This window comes from Chiloscyllium plagiosum, unplaced genomic scaffold (genome assembly GCF_037043375.1).
Source record: "Chiloscyllium plagiosum isolate Xiang-an unplaced genomic scaffold, Cpla_swu_hap1 HiC_scaffold_10, whole genome shotgun sequence".
Classification (NCBI taxonomy): domain Eukaryota; kingdom Metazoa; phylum Chordata; class Chondrichthyes; order Orectolobiformes; family Hemiscylliidae; genus Chiloscyllium; species Chiloscyllium plagiosum.
The window spans coordinates 7,288,611-7,310,353 of NW_028270148.1; the positions used below are offsets into that span (position 1 = coordinate 7,288,611).

Genomic DNA, 21,743 nt, shown 5'->3' on the forward strand with positions numbered 1-21,743 from the left:
CAGAGCTGTACAGCATGGAAACAGACCCTTCAGTACAACTCATCAATATCAACCAGATATCCAAAATTAATGTAGTCCCATTTGCCAGCATTTGGCCCATATCACTCTAAACTCTTCCGATTCGTGTACACATACAGATGCCTTTTAAATGCTGTAATTGTACCAGTCTCCACCACTTCCTCCAGTAGCTCATTCTGAACACGCCCCACCCTCTACTTGAGACGGTTACCCCGTAGGTCCCTTTTATATCTTTCCCCTCTCACCCTAAACCTATGTCCTTTTGTTTTGGACTCCCCACACAGGGAAAAGACCTTGGCTATTTACCCTATCCATGCCCCTCATGATTTTATAAATCTCTATAAGATGACCCCTCAGCCTCTGACACTCCAGATTATATACGTCCTTTTATATAAGGACCAGAAATGTTCACAGTATTCCAGGTGTGGTCTGACTAGTGCCTCATACAGACCTTGATAATTTGATACTCTGTCTCTTTGAAATAAAGGCCAAAATTCCATTTGCTGTCCCTATTACCTGCTGAAGTTGGATGTGATTCATGCACAGGGATCCATAAATCCATGCAGTCTGTAGCTTTCTACAGTCTTTCCCCATTTAAATAGTATTCAGCTCCTCTATGCTTCCTGCCAAAGTGCATAACCTCACACTTTCCCATGTGATATTTAATCTGACAAGCTGTTGCCCACTCACTCAACCTGACGGTATCCCACTGTAGACTCCTTGTGCCATCCTTCAAGTTTGCCTTCCCAGCTTTTTCTATGTCATCCACTGACTTGATGATTGCATATTCACTGTCTTCATCCAAGTCATTAATACAAATTGTAAATGGTTGTGGTAGCAACACTGGGGAACCCTGTGGCACTGCACTAGTTACTGATTGCATCCTTCATCTGTTGTACATGTATGTATGTAACCCTAACCCTATAGGTGTGTGTATCTCTGTATGTGTGTCTCTCTCTGTGTATTTCCCTGTATGTGTATGTCTATATGTGTGTGTTTCCCTGTGCGTGTGTGTGTGTTTCCACATGGGTGGGTGTGCTTCCCTGTGAGTGTGTTTCCCTGTATGTGTATGTCTGTGTTGGTGTGTTTCCCTGTATGTGTATGTCTGTGTTGGTGTGTTTCCCTGTATGTGTATGTCTGTGTTGGTGTGTTTCCCTGTATGTGTATGTCTTTTGTGTGTGTTCCCCTGTATGTGTGGTCCCTGTGTGTGTGTTTTTCCCTGTATTTGTGTCTGTCTGTGTTTCTCTCTGTATGTGTATGTCTATATGTGTGTGCTCCCCTGTATGTGTGTTTCCCTGTGTGTGTATGTGTGTGTGTTTGCGTGCACACGTTTCCCTGTATTTGTGTCTGTCTGTGTTTCTTTCTGTATGTGTATGTCTGTGTTGGTGTGTTTCCCTGTATGTATATGTCTACATGTGTGTTCCCCTGTGTGTGTGTTCCCCTGTGTGTGTGTGTTCCCCTGTATGTGTTTCCCTATGTGTGAGTGTGTTTCCCTGTATTTGTGTCTGTCTGTGTTTCTCTCTGTATGTGTATGTCTGTGTTGGTGTGTTTCCCTCTATGTGTATGTGTTTTTGTGTGATGAAGTGAGAAAAGACTGTCAATATTGGGTATGCTGACATTTGAGAAAAATCCATTTAACCACCCCATTCCACCCCCCCATACTTCCCCCCCCCCCCCCATGCTTCCCCTCCCCCATACTTCCCCCCCCATACTTCCCCCCCCATACTTCCCCCCCCCATACTTCCCCCCCCATACTTCCCCCCCCATACTTCCCCCCCCCATACTTCCCCCCCCATACTTCCCCCCCCATACTTCCCCCCCCATACTTCCCCCCCATACTCCCCCCCCATACTTCCCCCCCCCCATACTTCCCCCCCCATACTTCCCCCCCCATACTTCCCCCCCCCACTTCCCCCCCATACTTCCCCCCCATACTTCTTCCCCCCATACTTTTCCCCCATACTTCCCCCCCATACTTCCCCCCCCATACTTCCCCCCCCCATACTTCCCCCCCCCCATACTTCCCCCCCCCCATACTTCCCCCCCCCATACTTCCCCCCCATACTTCCCCCCATACTTCCCCCCCCATACTTCCCCCCTGCCCCATACTTTCCCCCCATATTTCCCCCCCATACTTCCCCCCCATACTTCCCCCCCATACTTCCCCCCCATACTTCCCCCCCATACTTCCCCCCCATACTTCCCCCCCCATACTTCCCCCCCCATACTTTCCCCCCCATACTTCCCCCCATACTTCCCCCCCATACTTCCCCCCCCATACTTCTTCCCCCCATACTTCTTCCCCCCATACTTCTTCCCCCCATACTTCTTCCCCCCATACTTTTCCCCCCATACTTTTCCCCCCATACTTTTCCCCCCATACTTTCCCCCCCATACTTTTCCCCCCATACTTTCCCCCCCATACTTCCCCCCTGCCCCATACTTCCCCCCTGCCCCATACTTTCCCCCCATATTTCCCCCCGATACTTCCCCCCCCCATACTTCCCCCCCCATACTTCCCCCCCCCATACTTCCCTCCCCCATACTTCCCCCCCCATACTTCCCCCCCCCCATACTTCCCCCCCCATACTTCCCCCCCCATACTTCCCCCCCCATACTTCCCCCCCCATACTTCCCCCCCCATACTTCCCCCCCCATACTTCCCCCCCCATACTTCCCCCCCCATACTTTCCCCCCCATACTTCCCCCCTGCCCCATACTCCCCCCATACCACCCCCCATACTTCCCCCCCCAGACTTCCCCCCCCCCAGACTTCCCCCCCAGACTTTCCCCCCATACGTCCCCCCCATACTTCCCCCCTGCCCCATACTTTCCCCCCCATAACCCCCCATACTTCCCCCCCCCCCATACTTCCCCCCCATACTTCCCCCCCCATACTTCCCCCCCATACTTCCCCCCCATACTTCCCCCCCATACTTCCCCCCCATACTTCCCCCCCATACTTCCCCCCCATACTTCCCCCCCCATACCTCCCCTCCCATATCTCCCCCCCATACTTTCCCCTCCCCATACTTTCCTCCCCATACTTTCCTCCCCATACTTTCCTCCCCATACTTTCCTCCCCATACTTTCCTCCCCATACTTTCCTCCCCATACTTTCCTCCCCATACTTTCCTCCCCATACTTTCCTCCCCATACTTTCCTCCCCATACTTTCCTCCCCATACTTTCCTCCCCATACTTTCCTCCCCATACTTTCCTCCCCATACTTTCCTCCCCATACTTTCCTCCCCATACTTCCCCCCCCCCATACCTCCCCCCCCATACCACCCCCCCATACCACCCCCCCATACCACCCCCCCATACCACCCCCCCATACTTTCCCCCTCCCCATACTTTCCCCCCCATACTTTCTCCCTCCCCCATACTTTCCTCCCCATACTTTCCTCCCCATACTTTCCTCCCCATACTTTCCTCCCCATTCTTCCCTCCCCATACTTCCCTCCCCATACTTCCCTCCCCATACTTCCCTCCCCATACTTCCCCCCCCCATACTTCCCCCCCATACTTCCCCCCCATACCTCCCCCCCCATACTTTCCCCCTCCCCATACTTTCCACCCATACTTCCCCCCCATACTTTCTCCCTCCCCCATACTTTCCTCCCCATACTTTCCTCCCCATACTTTCCTCCCCATACTTTCCTCCCCATACTTTCCTCCCCATACTTTCCTCCCCATACTTTCCTCCCCATAATTCCCCCCCCATACTTCCCCCCCCCATACTTCCCCCCCATACTTCCCCCCCATACCTCCCCCCCATACTTTCCCCCTCCCCATACTTTCCCCCCCATACTTCCCCCCAATATTTTCTCCCTCCCCCATACTTTCCTCCCCATACTTTCCTCCCCATACTTTCCTCCCCATAATTCCGCCCCCATAATTCCCCCCCATACTTCCCCCCCCCCCATACTTCCCCCCCATACTTCCCCCCCCCCATACCTCCCCCCCATACTTTCCCCCTCCCCATACTTTCCCCCCCATACTTCCCCCCAATATTTTCTCCCTCCCCCATACTTTCCTCCCCATACTTTCCTCCCCATACTTTCCTCCCCATACTTTCCTCCCCATACTTTCCTCCCCATACTTTCCTCCCCATACTTTCCTCCCCATACTTCCCCCCCCCATACTTCTCCCCCCCCCCCCATACTTCTCCCCCCCCCATACTTCCCCCCCCATACCACCCCCCATACTTTCCCCCTCCCCATACTTTCCCCCCCATACTTCCCCCCCATACTTTCTCCCTCCCCCATACTTTCCTCCCCATACTTTCCTCCCCATACTTTCCTCCCCATACTTTCCTCCCCATACTTTCCTCCCCATACTTTCCTCCCCATACTTTCCTCCCCATACTTCCCCCCCCCCATACTTCCCCCCCCCATACTTCCCCCCCCCATACTTCCCCCCCATACCTCCCCCCCCATACCTCCCCCCCCATACCTCCCCCCCCATACCTCCCCCCCCATACCACCCCCCCATACCACCCCCCCATACTTTCCCCCTCCCCATACTTTCCCCCCCATACTTTCTCCCTCCCCCATACTTTCCTCCCCATACTTTCCTCCCCATACCTTCCTCCCCATACTTTCCTCCCCATACTTTCCTCCCCATACTTCCCCCCCATACGTCCCCCCCATACTTCCCCCCCCATACATCCCCCCCATACGTCCCCCCCCATACTTCCCCCCCCATACTTCCCCCCCCATACATCCCCCCCATACTTCCCCCCCCATACTTCCCCTCCCCATACTTCCCCCCCCATACTTCCCCCCCCCATACTTTCCCCCTCCCCATACTTTCCACCCATACTTCCCCCCCATACTTTCTTCCTCCCCCATACTTTCCTCCCCATACTTTCCTCCCCATACTTTTCTCCCCATACTTTCCTCCCTATACTTTCCTCCCCATACTTTCCTCCCCATACTTCCCCCCCCCCATACTTCCGCCCCCCATACTTCCCCCCCCCCCATACTTCCCCCCCCATACTTCCCCCCCCATACTTCCCCCCCCATACTTCCCCCCCCATACCTCCCCCCCATACCACCCCTCCATACTTTCCCCTACCCATACTTTCCCCCCCATACTTCCCCCCCCATACTTCCCCCCCATACCACCCCCCCATACTTTCCCCCTCCCCATACTTTCCCCCCCATACTTCCCCCCCATACTTTCTCCCTCCCCCATACTTTCCTCCCCATACTTTCCTCCCCATACTTTCCTCCCCATACTTTCCTCCCCATACTTTCCTCCCCATACTTTCCTCCCCATACTTTCCTCCCCATACTTTCCTCCCCATACTTTCCTCCCCATACTTTCCTCCCCATACTTTCCTCCCCATACTTTCCTCCCCATACTTTCCTCCCCATACTTTCCTCCCCATACTTTCCTCCCCATACTTTCCTCCCCATACTTTCCTCCCCATACTTTCCTCCCCATACTTTCCCCCCATACTTTCCCCCCATACTTTCCCCCCATACTTTCCCCCCATACTTTCCTCCCCATACTTTCCTCCCCATACTTTCCTCCCCATACTTTCCTCCCCATACTTCCCCCCCCCATACTTCTCCCCCCCCCATACTTCTCCCCCCCCCATACTTCCCCCCCCATACCACCCCCCATACTTTCCCCCTCCCCATACTTTCCCCCCCATACTTCCCCCCCATACTTTCTCCCTCCCCCATACTTTCCTCCCCATACTTTCCTCCCCATACTTTCCTCCCCATACTTTCCTCCCCATACTTTCCTCCCCATACTTTCCTCCCCATACTTTCCTCCCCATACTTCCCCCCCCCCCCATACTTCCCCCCCCCATACTTCCCCCCCCCATACTTCCCCCCCATACCTCCCCCCCCATACCTCCCCCCCCATACCTCCCCCCCCATACCTCCCCCCCCATACCACCCCCCCATACCACCCCCCCATACTTTCCCCCTCCCCATACTTTCCCCCCCATACTTTCTCCCTCCCCCATACTTTCCTCCCCATACTTTCCTCCCCATACTTTCCTCCCCATACCTTCCTCCCCATACTTTCCTCCCCATACTTTCCTCCCCATACTTCCCCCCCATACGTCCCCCCCATACTTCCCCCCCCATACATCCCCCCCATACTTCCCCCCCCATACTTCCCCCCCCATACTTCCCCCCCCATACATCCCCCCCATACTTCCCCCCCCATACTTCCCCTCCCCATACTTCCCCCCCCATACTTCCCCCCCCCATACTTTCCCCCTCCCCATACTTTCCACCCATACTTCCCCCCCATACTTTCTTCCTCCCCCATACTTTCCTCCCCATACTTTCCTCCCCATACTTTTCTCCCCATACTTTCCTCCCTATACTTTCCTCCCCATACTTTCCTCCCCATACTTCCCCCCCCCCATACTTCCGCCCCCCATACTTCCCCCCCCCCATACTTCCCCCCCCATACTTCCCCCCCCATACTTCCCCCCCCATACTTCCCCCCCATACCACCCCTCCATACTTTCCCCTACCCATACTTTCCCCCCCATACTTCCCCCCCCATACTTCCCCCCCATACCACCCCCCCATACTTTCCCCCTCCCCATACTTTCCCCCCCATACTTCCCCCCCATACTTTCTCCCTCCCCCATACTTTCCTCCCCATACTTTCCTCCCCATACTTTCCTCCCCATACTTTCCTCCCCATACTTTCCTCCCCATACTTTCCTCCCCATACTTTCCTCCCCATACTTTCCTCCCCATACTTTCCTCCCCATACTTTCCTCCCCATACTTTCCTCCCCATACTTTCCTCCCCATACTTTCCTCCCCATACTTTCCTCCCCATACTTTCCTCCCCATACTTTCCTCCCCATACTTTCCTCCCCATACTTTCCTCCCCATACTTTCCTCCCATACTTTCCCCCCATACTTTCCCCCCATACTTTCCCCCCATACTTTCCCCCCATACTTTCCCCCCATACTTTCCCCCCATACTTTCCCCCCATACTTTCCCCCCATACTTTCCCCCCATACTTCCCCCCCCATACCTCCCCCCTGCCCCATACTTCCCCCCTGCCCCATACTTTCCCCCCGTACCTCCCCCCCATACTTCCCCCCCCATACTTACCCCCTGCCCCATACTTTTCCCCCCATACTTCCCCCCCATACTTCCCCCCATACTTCCCCCCATACTTTCCCCCCATACTTTCCCCCCATACTTTCCCCCCATACTTTCCCCCCATACTTTCCCCCCATACTTTCCCCCCATACTTTCCCCCCATACATTCCCCCCATACTTCCCCCCATACTTCCCCCCATACTTACCCCCCCCATACTTCCCCCGCATACTTCCCCTCCCCATACTTCCCCCCATACTTCCCCCCTGCCCCATACTTTCCCCCTGCCCCATACTTTCCCCCCATACTTCCCCCCTGCCCCCCCCCATACTTCCCCCCCATACTTCCCCCCTGCCCCATACTTTCCCTCCATACTTCCCCCCCCAAACTTCCCCCCTGCCCCATACTTTCCCCCCCATACCTCCCCCCCATACCTCCCCCCCCATACTTTCCCCCCATACTTTCCCCCATACTTCCCCCCCATACATTCCCCCCCATACTTTCCCCCCCATACTTCCCCCCCATACTTCCCCCCCATACTTCCCCCCCATACTTTCCCCCCATACTTCCCCCCGCCCCATACTTTCCCCCCATACTTCCCCCCCCAAACTTCCCCCCTGCCCCATACTTCCCCCCATACCTCCCCCCCCATACCTCCTCCCCATACTTGCCCCCCATACCTCCCCCCCATACTCCCCCCCTGCCCCATACTTTCCCCCCCATACCTCCCCTCCATACTTTCCCCCTCCCCCATACTTCCCCCCCATACTTCCCCCGCATACTTCCCCCCCATACTTCCCCCCCATACGTGCCCCCCCATACGTCCCCCCCCATACGTCCCCCCCCATACGTCCCCCCCATACGTCCCCCCCCATACGTCCCCCCCCATACGTCCCCCCCATACGTCCCCCCCATACGTCCCCCCCATACGTCCCCCCCATACGTCCCCCCCATACGTCCCCCCCATACTCTCCCCCCAATACTCTCCCCCCATACTCTCCCCCCATACTCTCCCCCCATACTCTCCCCCCATACTCTCCCCCCATACGTCCCCCCCATACTTCCCCCCCATACTTCCCCCCCATACTTCCCCCCCCATACTTCCCCCCCATACTTCCCCCCCCATACTTTCGCCCCCCATATTTTCCCCCCCATACTCCCCCCCCATACTTCCCCTCCATACTTCCCCCCTGCCCCATACTTCCCCCCCATACTTCCCCCCTGCCCCATACCTCCCCCCCATACTTTGCCCCCATACTTCGCCCCCATACTTCCCCCCTGCCCCATACCTCCCCCCCCCATACTTCGCCCCCATACTTCGCCCCCATACTTCCCCCCATACCTCCCCCCCATACCTCCCCCCATACTTCCCCCCCATACTTCCCCCCCATACTTCCCCCCCATACTTCCCCCCCATACTTCCCCCCCATGCTTCCCCCCCATACTTCCCCCCTGCCCCATACTTTCCCCCTCACCCATACTTCCCCCCCATACTTCCCCCCCATACTTCCCCCCCATACTTCCCCCCCATACTTCCCCCCTGCCCCATACTTCCCCCCTGCCCCATACTTCCCCCCTGCCCCATACTTTCCCCCTCACCCATACTTCCCTCCCATACTTCCCCCCCATACTTTCCCCCCATACTTTCCCCCCATAATTTCCCCCCATACTTCTTCCCCCCCCATACTTCTTCCCCCCCCATACTTCTTCCCCCCCCATACTTCCCCCCCATACCTTCCCCCCCCATACTCCCCCCCATACTCCCCCCCATACCTTCCCCCCCCATACTCCCCCCCCATACTTCCCCCCCCATACTTCCCCCCCCATACTCCCCCCCCATACTCCCCCCCCCCATACTCCCCCCCCATACTCCCCCCCCCATACTTCCCCCCCCATACTTTACCCCGCCATACTTCCCCCCCCCCATACTTCCCCCCCCATACTTTCCCCCCCCATACTTTCCCCCCCCATACTTTCCCCCCCATACTTTCCCCCCCATACTTTCCCCCCCATACTTCCCCCCCCATACTTCCCCCCCCATACTTCCCCCCCCATACTTCCCCCCCCATACTTTCCCCCCCCATACTTTCCCCCCCCATACTTTCCCCCCCCATACTTTCCCACCCCCATACTTTCCCCCCCCATACTTCCCCCCCCCATACTTCCCCCCCCATACTTTCCCCCCCCATACTTTCCCCCCCCATACTTTCCCCCCCCCATAATTCCCCCCCCCATAATTCCCCCCCCCATACTTTCCCCCCCCATACTTTCCCCCCCATACTTTCCCCCCATACTTTCCCCCCCATACTTTCCCCCCCCCATACTTTCCCCCCCCATACTTTCCCCCCCCATACTTTCCCCCCCCATACTTTCCCCCCCCAATACTTTTCCCCCCCATACTTTCCCCCCCATACTTTCCCCCCCCATACTTTCCCCCCCCATACTTTCCCCCATACTTCCCCCCCCATATTTCCCCCCCCCATACTTTCCCCCCCATACTTTCCCCCCCATACTTTCCCCCCCATACTTTCCCCCCCCATACTTTCCCCGCCCCATACTTTCCCCCCCCCATACTTTCCCCCCCACACTTCCCCCCCCATACTTTCCCCCATACTTTCCCCCATACTTTCCCCCATACTTTCCCCCCCCATACTTTTCCCCCCCCATACTTCCCCCCCCCCATACTTTCCCCCCCCATACTTCCCCCCCCATACTCCTCCCCCCCCATACTCCTCTCCCTCCCCCCCCATACTCCTCTCCCTCCCCCCCCATACTCCTCTCCCTCCCCCCATACTCCTCTCCCTCCCCCCATACTCCTCTCCCTCCCCCCCCATACTCCTCTCCCTCCCCCCCCATACTCCTCTCCCTCCCCCCCCCCATACTCCTCTCCCTCCCCCCCCATACTCCTCTCCCTCCCCCCCATACTCCTCTCCCTCCCCCCCATACTCCTCTCCCTCCCCCCCATACTCCTCTCCCTCCCCCCCATACTCCTCTCCCTCCCCCCCCATACTCCTCTCCCTCCCCCCCATACTCCTCTCCCTCCCCCCCATACTCCTCTCCCTCCCCCCCCATACTCCTCTCCCTCCCCCCCATACTCCTCTCCCTCCCCCCCATACTCCTCTCCCTCCCCCCCATACTCCTCTCCCTCCCCCCCATACTCCTCTCCCTCCCCCCCCATACTCCTCTCCCTCCCCCCCCATACTCCTCTCCCTCCCCCCCATACTCCTCTCCCTCCCCCCCATACTCCTCTCCCTCCCCCCCATACTCCTCTCCCTCCCCCCCATACTCCTCTCCCTCCCCCCCCATACTCCTCTCCCCCCCCCATACTCCTCTCCCCCCCCATACTCCTCCCCCCCCCATACTCCTCTCCCCCCCCATACTCCTCTCCCTCCCCCATACTCCTCTCCCCCCCCCCCCATACTCCTCTCCCCCCCCCCCATACTCCTCTCCCCCCCCCCCATACTCCTCTCCCCCCCCCCATACTCCTCTCCCCCCCCCATACTCCTCTCCCCCCCCCCCATACTCCTCTCCCCCCCCCCCCATACTCCTCTTCCCCCCCCCCATACTTCCCCCCAACTCCAATGGAGGACCATCCATACTTCATCCACCCAGGTGGGGCTGTGACATGACACCCTCACCAGGTAATGGACAGTGCCTGGTCCTGACCCCCGGACACAGGGAAAGCTGCTTCCTGGTAGGTCTAACCGGACACGTCTGGGGTGGGGAGTGATTCTCGCCTCCCTCTGACTGTTAACTGGATAACAACCCCTGATTATTATTATTATTATTATTATTCTTGAATGATTGCCAATCCCTGGAGAAAGAGGAACAGAGAGATGGAGAATGAGAGGCGCACGTGGATGTATAATGTGACCAGGGGTTGTGTTTGTTTCGCTCCTCCTCCTTCTCTCTCTCTCTCTCTCCTTCTCTCTCTCTCTCTCTGTGTGTTCATCTCTGTCCCCGCCCCTCTCTTCCGGAACAGTGAGCTCCAGCCCTATATAAAGCCGGTGGAGGCTCTGGCATTGAATCACTGCAAGCTGACAGTGGAATAGTTCTGACTACTGCAAGCAATTGGAAGTCGGGGAGATATCAGCAGCTCTGTGTATTTCGCCCCAGAGAACAGGAGAAGGAATTATTTCTTGTAGATTGTAAAATGGTGCACTATTCCATTGTCATTGTATTCGGCAGGAGGCTGAGCCAAAGACCTTCACTGGAAGAACTGGAACAGAGGAACATCTTAAGATGTAAGTAACATTCAGTCTGCTCTCTCTCTCTCTTGCGCTTCTTTAGACTGTGAGAATGGAATGGGTAATTGTGATGGGGCTGTGCAAACATCAGCCATCCGCACCCCCCCCCCCCCCCCCGAGAACTGCAGCGGAATTTCTGCACCAGATTGTCTGGATCTGTATTTGAATAGATGCCCAAATGGGATTTAGAGTTCCAGTATGAAGGGGATGTATGAAGAGAATATGTATACATAATGCCGGTGGAACCCTGTGGATTCAAACTTTAAAAAGAATGTCCATTGCAAAACCTAGAGCTTCCCAGGGAGAGAATGATGGGCAGAGTGGAGCAGAAGGATTTGAGCAGCAGAAAATGATTGGAGTGAATGCAATCTGGGATCCTGACAGCTGATGTTTCAAAAATGCCTTTTTATTTTGCATCTCCCTTGATAACGAGCAAGATGCCCCAGTCTGCCGCAGCGTGTGTGTGTGTGTGTGTGTGGAGGAGGGGGAAGAATGAGGGGTGGTGGGGGGGAAATCCGCCCCCGCATTCCCCCCGCCCCCGGGTGCGTGGGAGCGACCAGGAGGGAAAGCCCACCTCCCACACGTCAGCCAGGCTTCCCTCTGACGTCAGGCGCCAGCTGATGCAAAATGTAACTGTTTCAATGCTGGGGGCATTTCACTTCCGGCTTCACTTTGTGCCCCCTTTCACCACCCGCCCAGCTACTCGGGGAGGGCTATGATGCAGCCTCTCTAAGTACAACTCCCCATCCTCCTCCTATCCCAACCGCCCATTTTCACTGTGGTTTTGGTTAATTTCGGTTTTTAACAGGGGCACCAGTTCAGATGGATAGATGCTCAATCCACATCAGTTCTGATGCCTCTCAGCACACTGCAGGGAAGCAATAGCAGTTCACCTTGTAGACAACCACTGAAGACCTGCAAAGGGCTTTGGTTCTGTGAATGATCATTTCCCTTGAAGCAGAGAAGCTTAAATTCTGAAGGATGTAAAGGAGAAGCTATTTATTTTCATTGGCAGGGAACAGATGACTTGGATTTAAGATAATCAGCAATGAACCAGAAGAGAGATGAGGAGTTTTTATTCTTTACACTTTTGTTTTAATAATCTGGAATGAGCTAGCTGTGGGTCAGTACAAAGCGTTTTAATAATTGGATTGAATAAATTGAAGAGGTGGGAGGAACAAGCAGGAGGAGTGAGACCACTTGAATAGCTGTTCAGGAAAATCTATATACCTGTACACACAATGGACTGACTGACCACTGTGCTGTAACAGTCACTTCTCATCACCTTGCTGCGATTAATCCCTTGTATAATTATAAGGCATTATTACTCCCACTTCAAAGTGGGAGAAATGAGGGCAGAAATTCAGGAATATTGTACCAGTTCTTCAGTTAATATCCTGTTCGGTTTTAATTTCTATCATTGCAGAAATAAATAGACTCTGTAATAAACAGGATGATGAGAATCAAATACTGAGTTCAGTGGTTAATGTTCTTTCCTCATCAGCTTGCAATTCTCTTCAGAGAGTAGCTATCAAAGAGGCTTCTATGCTCACATGCAGGCCTCTGAGTCTATGTGCTCCTGGATTATTGACTCCCTCCCCTTGCCTCTTAGAACAGACACCACCCAGAGCTGGCAAGGCCCTGACAAGTCCCTTCCCCAAAAACCATCTGCCCCTCTTTTCCAATCAACTCATTGAGTCTGTTTAAGACTGAGGGAGATAGGTTCTTGATACTCAAGAACTACAGGGAGAAGGCAGGAGAATGGGGTTGAGAAACTTATCAGCCATGTTTGAATAGCAGAGCAGACTCAATGGGCTGAATGGTCTTATTGCTGCTCCTATGTCCTATGGTCTTAACTCGCTCATGAAAACCCATTGCTTTGAGCAGGAATGGTTTTTCATTTTCATCTGTCCTAACATCTCCTCATGAGTCTCCAGTGCCAATTTCAGTTTACTAACAGTCCTGGAGCTCCAGGACAACAACAGTGTGAGTGGGATCCTGGGTCACCCAGCCCTTTAGCAGAATCAAAGGTATGTGTGTGTATCTGGGAAGGACATGGTGTTCCTTCTCAGTTTCTACTTCCACTTCCCCAATTTACCACACCGAGCCTATGTATTGTCTCTCTTCGGGTGGCCAGTTTTCCTAAATCTCCTGTCAGGAGTAGGAGCAGGAGGTCCTCAGAGGGACGACCAATGGAGTCTCTGTGTGTCACACAGCTTCGCTAACCCCCCCGCCCCAAAACTACACACACACACTGCGCATGTGTGCGCCACCACGTGGGGCCGTAAAAGGAGGGTACAGACACCATAACACACAGTGACGTTGCTGTGAGGGGTGTCTTAACACACGTCACAGCTGTAGGAGTGAAAGTCAGAGCAGAGGAGGATTTCCCTACGTCGAACCTGTGCTGAATGATTGCTATGGCTCTTTGCAGCTGCTTTCGATTGTCTGACCCTCTCCTTTCCTTTTGCGAATAAACAGATCGAAATGAAGAGGAGGAACATGAAGAAAGACTGGAGATCAGGAGGAGGCTGACTCGCAAGGTAAACCTCAATTACCATTACCTGAAATGATTTTTACTGCAATCTCCAAAATAGATCTCAGTTGCTACTGAAAGGTTCTGTCTCTGAGCTACAGGATTGAACCAGTGACTGGTAGTAGGCGTTTTAATTTTAAAAGAACAAATTAGTAGGTATTTCAATAAATTAATCTTCCATAGAAGCAAAACGCTCCTGAATAGTGTCTGGAAATTCATACAATTTAATTAAGAATGCTCCCTGCTCAGTGCTTGAACATTCCCCGTCTCCACGTAAGAAGATGCAGGGTTGCAGACAGTCCTGGGCTGCTGAGACTGGAGCTGATTGTTAAATGGGTTTGGCAACTTAGAGGCAAGGCTTCTGCGTGTGTGTGGGGAGAAAAATGTGACTCATCAGAAAAGAACATCTTCTGGGCAAATAACAGAAGGCTAATTTAACTGTTGTCATCTTAATGAAGAAATCAGTTCCTCCTATTTTGAATCCAAAATATCAAAAGGGACCACAGTCTATTTACACATAGTTATAGAAATAATAGCAGTGAATCTCAACATGGACAGTTGTCTTTATGACTTTACATGGGTCTTCGCTGAAACTGTGCAACCAGAATTCATTGAGGTTACACATTCCCCTCCAGTCTTGCACAAATCAGATGGTAAATTGGCAACAGGTCCCACACATGTCAACTTCTTACACCCCATTTTTCCTCTGCTGCAACTTCAGTTTCATTTCCATAAGCTAAACCATGTGAAGCGGCTGATCTTGTGATTTTTGCATTTGTGCTGAATATTTTTTACAGCCTTGTGACTCTGTTACCCTGATACAATTACCTGCTAGATCTGTTCATTGAGCAAGGAATAAAACTGTGTTGTATGAAGCTCCACTCTGTTACTGTGACACTGCATCCAGTATCACATTGAGTCCAGTGAGTGGAGAATTAACCAGTGCAGAAAGATCTTTGAGGTAATCATCCTCATAACAGAGGGTGCCATTTGACACGGTGCCTGCTGTACATTTAAAGTCCACGTCAGTCTCTTGCCGATGCAATGTTCGATTGAGAGGAACTTGCAGATCTTCTGTGGCTAATGATTTGTCTGTCTTCCTAACAGCTTAGCCTCAGGCCAACAGTCGCAGAGTTACAAGCCCGGCGCATTCTGCGTTTTAACGAGTATGTGGAAGTGACAGAAGCCCAGGACTATGATCGGCGAGCTGACAAGCCCTGGACCCGGCTGACACCTGCTGATAAGGTGAGAACCTCCAGCACTTTCCCAATTGACACTGTCCAGCTGCCAGAATTGGTGGAGCATGGGCATCCCAGAGGTAGGGGGGAAGCCATGGAGGGGTTTGCTCACAGATGAGAAATTTAAAATTGAGACTGTCCTAACTGGGAGCTATTTTGGACTAATAAAGATCCCAAAGCCTCAGTATCCTCCTCACTCCCCTCCAACATTTCACCTCATTGTCTGCTCTGTTTTGGGGCCTCTCTCCTAACATGGTTTCTGTGGCATTTCAAGGTGATGAAGGGGAGCATTTGTACAAACCCAAGTAAAGCCTGGTTTCAATGTCACTGACTTGACCTTCCCAGGTGTGTTGAGGAGGTTGCTGCAAACTGTGGGCTGCTCTCCTGTCTGTCTCCGCTCAGTGGGCAGCACTTAACCCTCTAAGTTCAAGACCTGCTCCAGACATTGCAGTTCCTAATCCAGGCTGGCATTCCGGTGTTTTACTGAGGAGTGAGCTCTGCAGCATTGGAGACCTCCCCTTCCAGATATGAGATAGAGGCTCTTCCTGGGTGAACATAAGAGATGGAAAAGCACTTTATTTTGAAAAAGGATGACAGTTCTCCCAGTCTTCTGTTGGATATATAGATATCTCCCTCAAATAGCTGGCTGGTATGGCAGTGACTACCCTTTGAATGTGCTCCACTGAATGGGAAATCTATTGGAGGGGGTAGGCAGAGAGCTCGTGGTTTAATTCTGGCTGTCGCTTAGTGCACAGGGATTAATCTTCGTCAATTGTAGATTCCCCAGCACAAGGGAGACTGCATAGCAAGACCCCAAATCTGGCAGTGGTGGCCAGGGTCCGGTAACAGGAAACAAGCCATCATTTTGCTTGTGTAGCCTGCCTTACTGCAGAAGCAGGGATTAACCATAGCCCAGCATGTGGTTGGTGCATTGTTGGTGGTTCTAATCGCTGCAGGTTAACACTGTCAGGCTGCTCTCCGCCCGGGGGCCGGGGAGTGGGTGGAGAGCTGCCGGTCACAGAAAAACAGCTGAATTGTTAACCTCAAACAAAAACCTAGTGCTGGAGAAACTCATCATCTGTAGAGAGTGGGGGCGGGGGAACAGCGCTGACGTTTCAGGTCCAGAACTGAGTTTCTCCAGCAATTTCAGGTTTTGTTTCAGATCTTCAGCACCCACAATTCTTTGTTTGATTGATTGAATTGTTGGCCTGATGATGTTCAGTCGTGTGACATCTCTCTCTCTCTCTCTCTATCTGTATTTCCTCCTTCGGCTTACAAAGGCTGCAATACGGAAAGAACTGAATGAATTCAAAAGCCGGGAAATGGAAGTGCATGAAGAAAGCCGACATCTAACGAGGTAAGCTCGCTTTCGCTTCTCTCTCTCTCTCTCTCTCCCCTGTCACCCCACCCCCTCATCTCTTTCTCTCTCTCTCTCTCTCCCCCTGTCACCCCACCCCCTCATCTCTCTCTCTCTCTCTCTCTCTCTCCCCTGTCACCCCACCCCCTCATCTCTCTCTCTCTCTCTCTCTCTCTCTCTCTCCCCTGTCACCCCACCCCCTCATCTCTCTCTCTCTCTCTCTCTCTCTCCCCTGTCACCCCACCCCCTCATCTCTCTCTCTCTCTTGACCCCCACCCCCTCATCTCTCTCTCTCTCTCTCTCTCTCTTGACCCCCACCCCCTCATCTCTCTCTCTCGACCCCCACCCCCTCATCTCTTTCTCTCTCTCTCTCTCTCCCCCTGTCACCCCATCCCCTCATCTCTCTCTCTCTCTCTCTCTCTCTTGACCCCCACCCCCTCATCTCTCTCTCTCTCTCTTGACCCCCACCCCCTCATCTTTCTCTCTCTCTCTCTTGACCCCCACCCCCTCATCTCTTTCTCTCTCTCTCTCTCTCTCTCCCCGTGTCACCCCATCCCCTCATCTCTCTCTCTCTCTCTCTCTCGCTCTCCCTGTTTTGATCTGTTCCTAGCCTCTTCCTCGTGTCCTACCCCCCCCCCCCCCCTCACTCTGTCATAAATCCCGCTGTTGCTCCGAATGCCTGGCGTTACTGTTGTAAATGCTGCATTATGACATTGCATCCCTCCCACGTTTCCCCCTACTCCCTCCCTCGGTCAGCTGCGGGAAGTGCAGCTGCTGATATTCCCCACCACCGCTCAGGCAGCAATCACCACCTCCCCCCCTCACCCTGAGCCCTTGAGGACATGAGTCACTTACAGAGTACTTGAGCATCCTACAGTGAGCTCAGTCTTCTCCCAAATGTCAGGCTTTGTACCCTCTGCTGTTTGGGAGCACTAACTGAATTACTCAGGTCATACAGTACTGAGCCACAACGAGCAAGAACCAACTAGAATAAAAACAAAATTAAATAGCAGTCCCTTCGTCACCACCTTCTCTCTCTAGAACATCTGTCCTCTGTAGCTCTGGGTGTCAATTTGTTTATTTTTGCAAGCTTTTAAAAGATTTTGCAACATTAGCGGTGCTGTGTAATTGCGAATTGCTGCTGTCGATGCTAATTGAAATTTGGACCCTGTTTCCTGCCTGCAGATTTCACCGGCCATGAAGTAACAAAGGCTCAGGGAGAGAGACTGAAATTGTCGAGGATTGAAGACGGTGCATGAGGCTACACCAGATGTGTTCTGTGCACCTTCCCTGCCAAGAGGCAGATGTTCAACAGAGGGCTGACCATGCAACAACAACAAAACCATCACACACACAAAAAAAGTTTTAATATCTAAGTAATTTTTTAAAAAAGATTCTTTCTCTGTGGAGGCAGGCTGGCTTCTTTTGTTGAGGCAGGGGGGTGGGGACTATGTTGATGTAATGGCAATGGAGATTGGGGGTTAGGTAGAGAGGTGATGATGGTGGGGGAAATGAATCCCAGATAAAGGGGAACTGTTTTTAAAGCTTTCCAGCAAAACAAATGTCATTCCCTCCTTGCTGCCAATGTGTCAGGCAGGTGACCAGTCAGTACTGTGGTGCTTTGTTGTTGTGTTCTCCAGTGTCCAGAACTATGGTCAGGGTGTTGTCTCCCTGCCATTAACAAGCTGTTCTCTGCTACCCTCTTGTTCTGGAGGAGGCAAACTGATTCTGTAAAGGGGGAACCTATTCCTTCATGTAACTACAGCAAATGACTGCTATTAGCTGTTCAAAACTGCACAGAAAGCTGTCCTGATGGTAGCTCCAAACCATACACCACTCATATTCTGCATAAAAAAAACACATTGAACTAAAAAAAAGCCTCTAGTGTGTGTCTGTGGTGTTACTGGTTTCTCCTCTTACCTCCCCTCCTCCCCTCCTTCTCCCCCGCCCCCCCCCCCACCACCCCCACCACCACCCCAACCCTCTGCTAATTTTCTAAGCCGGTAATACTTATTTATGGGATGTGCGGTGACTGCTTTAGTTGCCAATGTCTGTAACAGAAGAAAATCTCTATTTTATTGTGTCAAGTGGGACATTTTAAGATGGGCATGAATTGACTGCTCAATGAGCTTAATGAGAGCGAAGCCTGATCCAGACAAGAGTGGAGCTGTAGAGAGGCAGGTCAATGATGGTCAGTAACTCTTTCTCACTGGGGGAGGAAGGAGAGCTGGCACTAGGACCATAGGAAATGGAACCTAGATTCTAACCACATATTTAACTTTGAATGATGGAGATCAGACTGGGTTCAAGTGGATTAGAGCCATTGGCCATAGATTTTTTTTTTTCACTCATTTTCACCCTCAACCCAACTTTCACCACAGCTCCCTCTGCCTCCGAAATGTACTTATTCAATTGGAAAGGGGTTGGGGGCTAGCTGGGCAAGTTGCCCTTGTTCCTGAGAGCGTTTGGTAGTCTTTTTTTATTGAGACCTCAAGGACACCTTGATAAAACGTGTAACCATGTCCTCTCATTGTTTTGCTATGGCCTGACTGGTCACGTTTCCCCACTCTGCTCACTTCCCCAGGGTGTCTTCACTCACTGCCCCAGATTACAGGGTAGCAAATGACGGTGATCTTTAAACCAGAAATCACCCCTAGACACTCATGCCTGAAAATGAAAGGTTTTGATCTGGGGAAACAAAGTTGGAGAGCCTTCATGTGAAAGGCTGATCGAAAGACAGTTAATGAGCTACAATCGCAACTCACCATGTCTTACTGCAGAGTGGGGAGCTGGCTATTTTCAAACCTTGCCATTGTACCAAAACACCCTCCAACCATTGTCCATCCAATTGACTCGCTTTCTCTTTAGTTCAACAATTTAGTCTTTCAAGTTTTATCAAAATGAAGGAGAGGGGAGAAATTTGGTATCTGCTTGTGTACTTTCTGTCTCGGCTCTTGCGTTTGTTATTTCTAACCCTGGACGGAGGACTTGGAATTGAGAAGGACCAAATTTTTTTTCCCAAATGGTTTGCGATATTCAGCCATTTTTTTTTTCAAAAATGAAGATTCATGTTCAGTACAGGAGAAACCATGGTGGTTTGTGGTCAGTCAGGAGGGACAACTGTGAAAAAGGGCAAAGGCTTTGCTAACAAGGGTTGACTGGGGAGACTGCTCAGGAGAATGCTTATTTTAATCAGTTGTAGTGGGATGCCAGAGTTACAATGGGGATGACAATTTTCTCAGATGGCAATTGGCTATCTGCTGTTGAAATGTAACTTTCCTGTGAATCCACTGAAGGGAAGTAAGAGAGTAAACGATTCCACATCGTTGAAAGAGTGTAAACTGATTGTGAATTTAAAATACTTCTGTAAACTGTGAGCTGGAAAAGAGGAAACATTGATATATGATGAAGTTTATACCCAGTATGCTGTCACATGTTGGTACATGATGCTGTGGACATCTAGTACGCTGCCAGATGAACTGTCCTATGTTGTACTACATCCAGAGCTGTTTGATCTTGCCTCCAATATCTGCCGTGCTTGTCCTCCCTCCATTACAACCTGCTGACTCTGGGAACAGTAACTCCTTTATCCCCTGCCCTCAGCTATCAGCTCCTCCTTGTGTTGCCAGAGGAGATGGAGACCCATTCTTTCATGTTTACTATTACCCTCCTTCCCTGTAGGGAAGCACGCTAGAAGAATGGCAGCAGCTTTCTGCCTTATCCCGGAATACCTTTTTTTTTTATTAAGAGGTTTGAAAAGCAAATTAAAATGTAAGAGAAAACAATGCTCCAACTTAATCCTGAATGTTTTACTTGCAGAAGGTTGCAACCTATTCTGCAAGAATGAAATCACCCACCCATTTTAGTTTGAAGATTACCTGATCAACATTTCTCTCACTTGCAATCCCCTCTCCCCCCCAACCCTATGTTTTTAGTTCCCAGAATACTTGGGTTGGTTAGCTCAGTTGGCTGGTTTGTGATGGCAACAGCATGGGTTCAGTTCCCATCACTGGCTGAGGCTACCATGAAGGATCCTCCTTCACAACCTCTCCCCCTTACCTGAGGCACAGTGATCCTCGGGGTAAAACCACCACGACCCATCCCTCTCTGAGAGAGCAGCCCTCTGATGACTGTACCTTACTTAACCACCCAAATTAACCTCTCATTTCATTTGAGGCAGTGTTTCAGGCAATAAGACTGTATGGCGATGTCTAAACAGAAGTTCCAGGAAAACTAGACAGTTTTGTTTTCCCCCAGTTGTCCTGCACAACAGACAAGACTGGCAGCTGCTAAAGAAATTTTTACTGTTCTCAAATTTTGTTCTATCCTTCGTCTTATAGACGGAGGGACCTCTACGGTTGTACAACACCTGAATGTAAATTTGATTTATAAATTCTATTGGTTGTAAATAACTGGAAAAAAAAAGAATGTATGCTGTCTAGAATCGGCAAGTAATTCTACAAACTCTGTTTTATTTTGTAAAGTGTTGCAATATATATTCTATATATTTTCAAAAAAGTATCCCCAAGTCTCGCTTTTGTTTTAAATGCTGTGCTTTGTTCCTGTAATATTTCTACAGCGAACCCAGGTTACTTGTGTTTCTATGTTCTTAAAAGTTCCTACATTATACAATCTCTCTCTTTTAGGAGTATTTAATGTGACATTGTTATTAGCTAACTATTGTTTTTCATCACTGAGCACAGTTCTGAAGTGCCTTAGTTACATGTTTTGGCTGACTCGTTCTGTAACCTGTCAAAATTTCTTTAATAAAATTCCATCAAGTGCTCCTGCCCCTTGCCTCTTTCAGAAATTAACTTTTTATTTTGATGTCAGTACTTGAGAGGTCTGGTGGACTGATCGTGAGTCCAGAGTACGTGTTTAAGAACAAATTGACATTGACATTCAGCACACCCCAGAGCTTTACAGGCAACGAAATATATTTCAAGTGTAGTCCCTTTTGGAACACAGGAAAATAGAGCAGCTAATCAATGCATAGTAAGATCCCAAAAAGGGTTACATGATAAACCACCAGGTATTTTGGGTTAAGGGCTGTCTGAGCTCCCACATTTTCCCCCTCTTTGAATGAATCTATTATCTTCTAGTCCTACAGGCGCAATGGCTTGGGGTCTGAAAGACCCATGCCTGCAATCAGGCAGTTCTGCATTCCACTAAAGGTGCCCCTTTGCACAGCCCTGGAGTTAGAATGAGCACATATGTTCTTTTTTTGCACTTCTCCTCACTTGGAATAAA

The 21,743-nt window shown here is 51.7% G+C and overlaps 1 protein-coding gene across 2 annotated transcripts in view; it reads left to right on the top strand.

Moving 5' to 3' along the window:
* The window catches only part of phactr2 (phosphatase and actin regulator 2), a 144,320-nt gene extending 123,037 nt beyond the window's left edge, over positions 1 to 21,283 (top strand). For both annotated transcript variants that reach the window (XM_087991056.1, XM_043695294.2), the window contains exons 9-13: positions 11,304 to 11,359; positions 13,844 to 13,905; positions 15,006 to 15,143; positions 16,417 to 16,493; positions 17,679 to 21,283. In XM_087991056.1, coding sequence (XP_087847182.1) covers positions 11,304 to 11,359; positions 13,844 to 13,905; positions 15,006 to 15,143; positions 16,417 to 16,493; positions 17,679 to 17,694 — 349 coding nt within the window. In that variant the 3' untranslated portion in view covers positions 17,695 to 21,283. The remainder of the gene's footprint in view (positions 1 to 11,303; positions 11,360 to 13,843; positions 13,906 to 15,005; positions 15,144 to 16,416; positions 16,494 to 17,678) is intronic.
* The last annotated feature ends 460 nt before the right edge of the window (positions 21,284 to 21,743 follow it).